Below are 2,500 nucleotides of genomic sequence, written 5' to 3' on the forward strand. Positions count from 1 at the left end.
ATTATGGTTCATATCACTGTCGTTAACATCGTCATTATGGTTCATATCACTGTCCTTAACATCGTCATTATGGTTCATATCACTGTCCTTAACATCGTCATTATGGTTCATATCACTGTCGTTAACATCGTCACTGTTTATATTATTGCTATGTTTGTGTTTTTGTTGTAATTGCTGCAGGGTTGGTGTGCGAGGTCAGCGAGGACGTCTGTGTGTGTATGTGTCTGTGTGTGATGTATGTGTGTGGTGTGTGTGTGTGACATTTCACATATTTCCTCTCAGCAGTTGCAGTTATTTTTGCTGACTCTGTTTTTCTCTCTTCCTTCACTCTGTGTGAGTGTGTGTGTGTGTGTGTGTGTGTGTGTTTATATTTGGCTTCTTGCCGTTCTTACACCTTCGTCCCTTTAATGAGATGTTTGAGGTGACACACTGCGGCTAAGCTAACGGTGCTAACTGTGGAGTTGATATGATTTCTGTGTTTGTGTCCTTGAGCTTGTGTTACTGCCACAGGAGTGTGTCAATACTGATTAATGCAAAGGTCCATGTTGGAGGGGAAGAGTGTGTGTCTGTGTGTGTGATTTATTTTTACTTCAGTGTGTCATTACGTTTTTTTTTTTTTATCTGTGTGTGATTAATAACGTCTGTGTTTATATCAGAGCTGCTTTTTTGAGATGCTAATCTCTGAGTTTGGCCTGTTTGTGTGAGTGCTGAAGGCTAATGTAAACTCAGTCAAACACACACACACACACACACACACACCTAGCAAAGATTTGGCCATGCGTGTGTGATAGAGATAGTGAGTGTGTCAGCCAAGATTTGTGTGTGTGAACTTAACCTTGAACGTAACCTCGTCAGATCTACAACTCTCTGATTTACGTTCAGTATTTTTATATATTTATTATAATCTACTTGGTAACACAAACCCACAGCCTCCAGTTTAACATGCTGTCTGAGTCAAGATCTGTGTGTGTGTGTGTGTGTGTGTGTGTGTGTGTGTGTGTGTGTGTGTGTGTGTGTGTGTGTGTGTGTGTGTGTGTGTGTGTGTGTGTGTGTGTGTGTGTGTCCTACAGAAAGACCTGGACGTCGCCGCCAATTCTCTCACCAACACACAGCATGAGAACGAACAAACACGGAAAAAACTCATCGACCAGAGCGACGAACTCAAGAAACACACACCAGAGGTGAGAGAGAATACAGAGAGAGAGAATAGAGAGAATATAGAGAGAGAGACAGAGAATAGAGAGATGTCTGATGTTTATATTTGGTGAGAAGTGGCCATTTTGTGTAATTTGAATGTTTGTTCTAAAACATTTTAGCATGTAGTATTATTACTAGCTGAATTCACTGGTTTGCTAACTAACAATTAGCTAAGAATTTATCTACATATTAAAATGATGTTACCACTCAATATTTTTGTACACAGAAATCTCATGAAGTCACTAACTAACTAACTAACTAACTAACTAACTAACTAACTAACTAACCTGCTCATGTTTGTAACCTAAAATATTGTAAACTTGAATTTTTGGTAGCTGTTAGTAACTGACTGACTGGTAAAATATTATAATGCTTAATTTAATCCCACAGTAAGCTCCAGTAGCTAATGTCTGTAATAACGAGCTCTTCTCTCACATCATGTCATGTGTTTAAAGAATTTTAAATTTATGAGATAAAAATATAAGAACTTGATCGAATTGAAACATAAGAAGAAATAAACACTAGCATTTCCTGTTATCTTGCTATGTCAACTCATTACCAGTCCACTAATGTAAAAGACATCACGGTCGCCATGGCGTCAGTCGTGTTAACTGAGGAATCGTGTGTGTTTTACTGAAACACAGTGCAGCTCAGAGTGAACGACTCGTACGTGATTTACATTCTGTTCTTATCACTGTCTGGTACACACACACACACACACACACACACACACACACACACACATTCCGAGAGATCACATCATTGATGCATCAGCTGTGACATCAGACAGGAGGTGAAATCCTTGTAATTCCCCTCAGACCTGTTTATCTCCCACATCATGGCTGCTCTGTTCCTGACCCTCCTCCTTCCTGCAAATTCCTCGTGCGGGTAAATCAATGGAAAAAAAGTAGAGCTTTAGAGTCTGTGCTGCTGCAATAAATCAGCTTCCTGTTCCAGTTAAAGCGCTCTGAATTTATGTCTGAGCTCAAGAAGCTGTTACTCCTGTGGTGTAGAGCTCCGAGATCCATGAAAACATTGTGGGTGGAAACTTTACTGCTGACAAAGCAGCCTGGAAACTTGATGACTGTGTACTGTGTGTGTGTACTGTGTGTGTGTGTACTGTGTGTGTGTGTGTGTGTGTACTGTGTGTGTGTGTGTGTGTGTACTGTGTACTGTGTGTGTGTGTGTGTGTGTGTGTACTGTGTGTGTGTGTGTACTGTGTGTGTGTGTGTGTACTGTGTGTGTGTGTGTGTACTGTGTGTGTGTGTGTACTGTGTGTGTGTGTGTACTGTGTGTGTGTGTG

The 2,500-nt window shown here is 40.6% G+C and overlaps 1 protein-coding gene across 2 annotated transcripts in view; it reads left to right on the forward strand.

Moving 5' to 3' along the window:
* LOC132863317 (homeobox protein cut-like 1) overlaps window positions 1-2,500 on the forward strand; it is a 25,718-nt gene that overhangs the window by 4,990 nt on the left and 18,228 nt on the right. For both annotated transcript variants that reach the window (XM_060896053.1, XM_060896054.1), the window contains exon 2: window positions 1,071-1,181. In XM_060896053.1, coding sequence (XP_060752036.1) covers window positions 1,071-1,181 — 111 coding nt within the window. The remainder of the gene's footprint in view (window positions 1-1,070; window positions 1,182-2,500) is intronic.

This window comes from Tachysurus vachellii, chromosome 20 (genome assembly GCF_030014155.1).
Source record: "Tachysurus vachellii isolate PV-2020 chromosome 20, HZAU_Pvac_v1, whole genome shotgun sequence".
Lineage (NCBI taxonomy): Eukaryota > Metazoa > Chordata > Actinopteri > Siluriformes > Bagridae > Tachysurus > Tachysurus vachellii.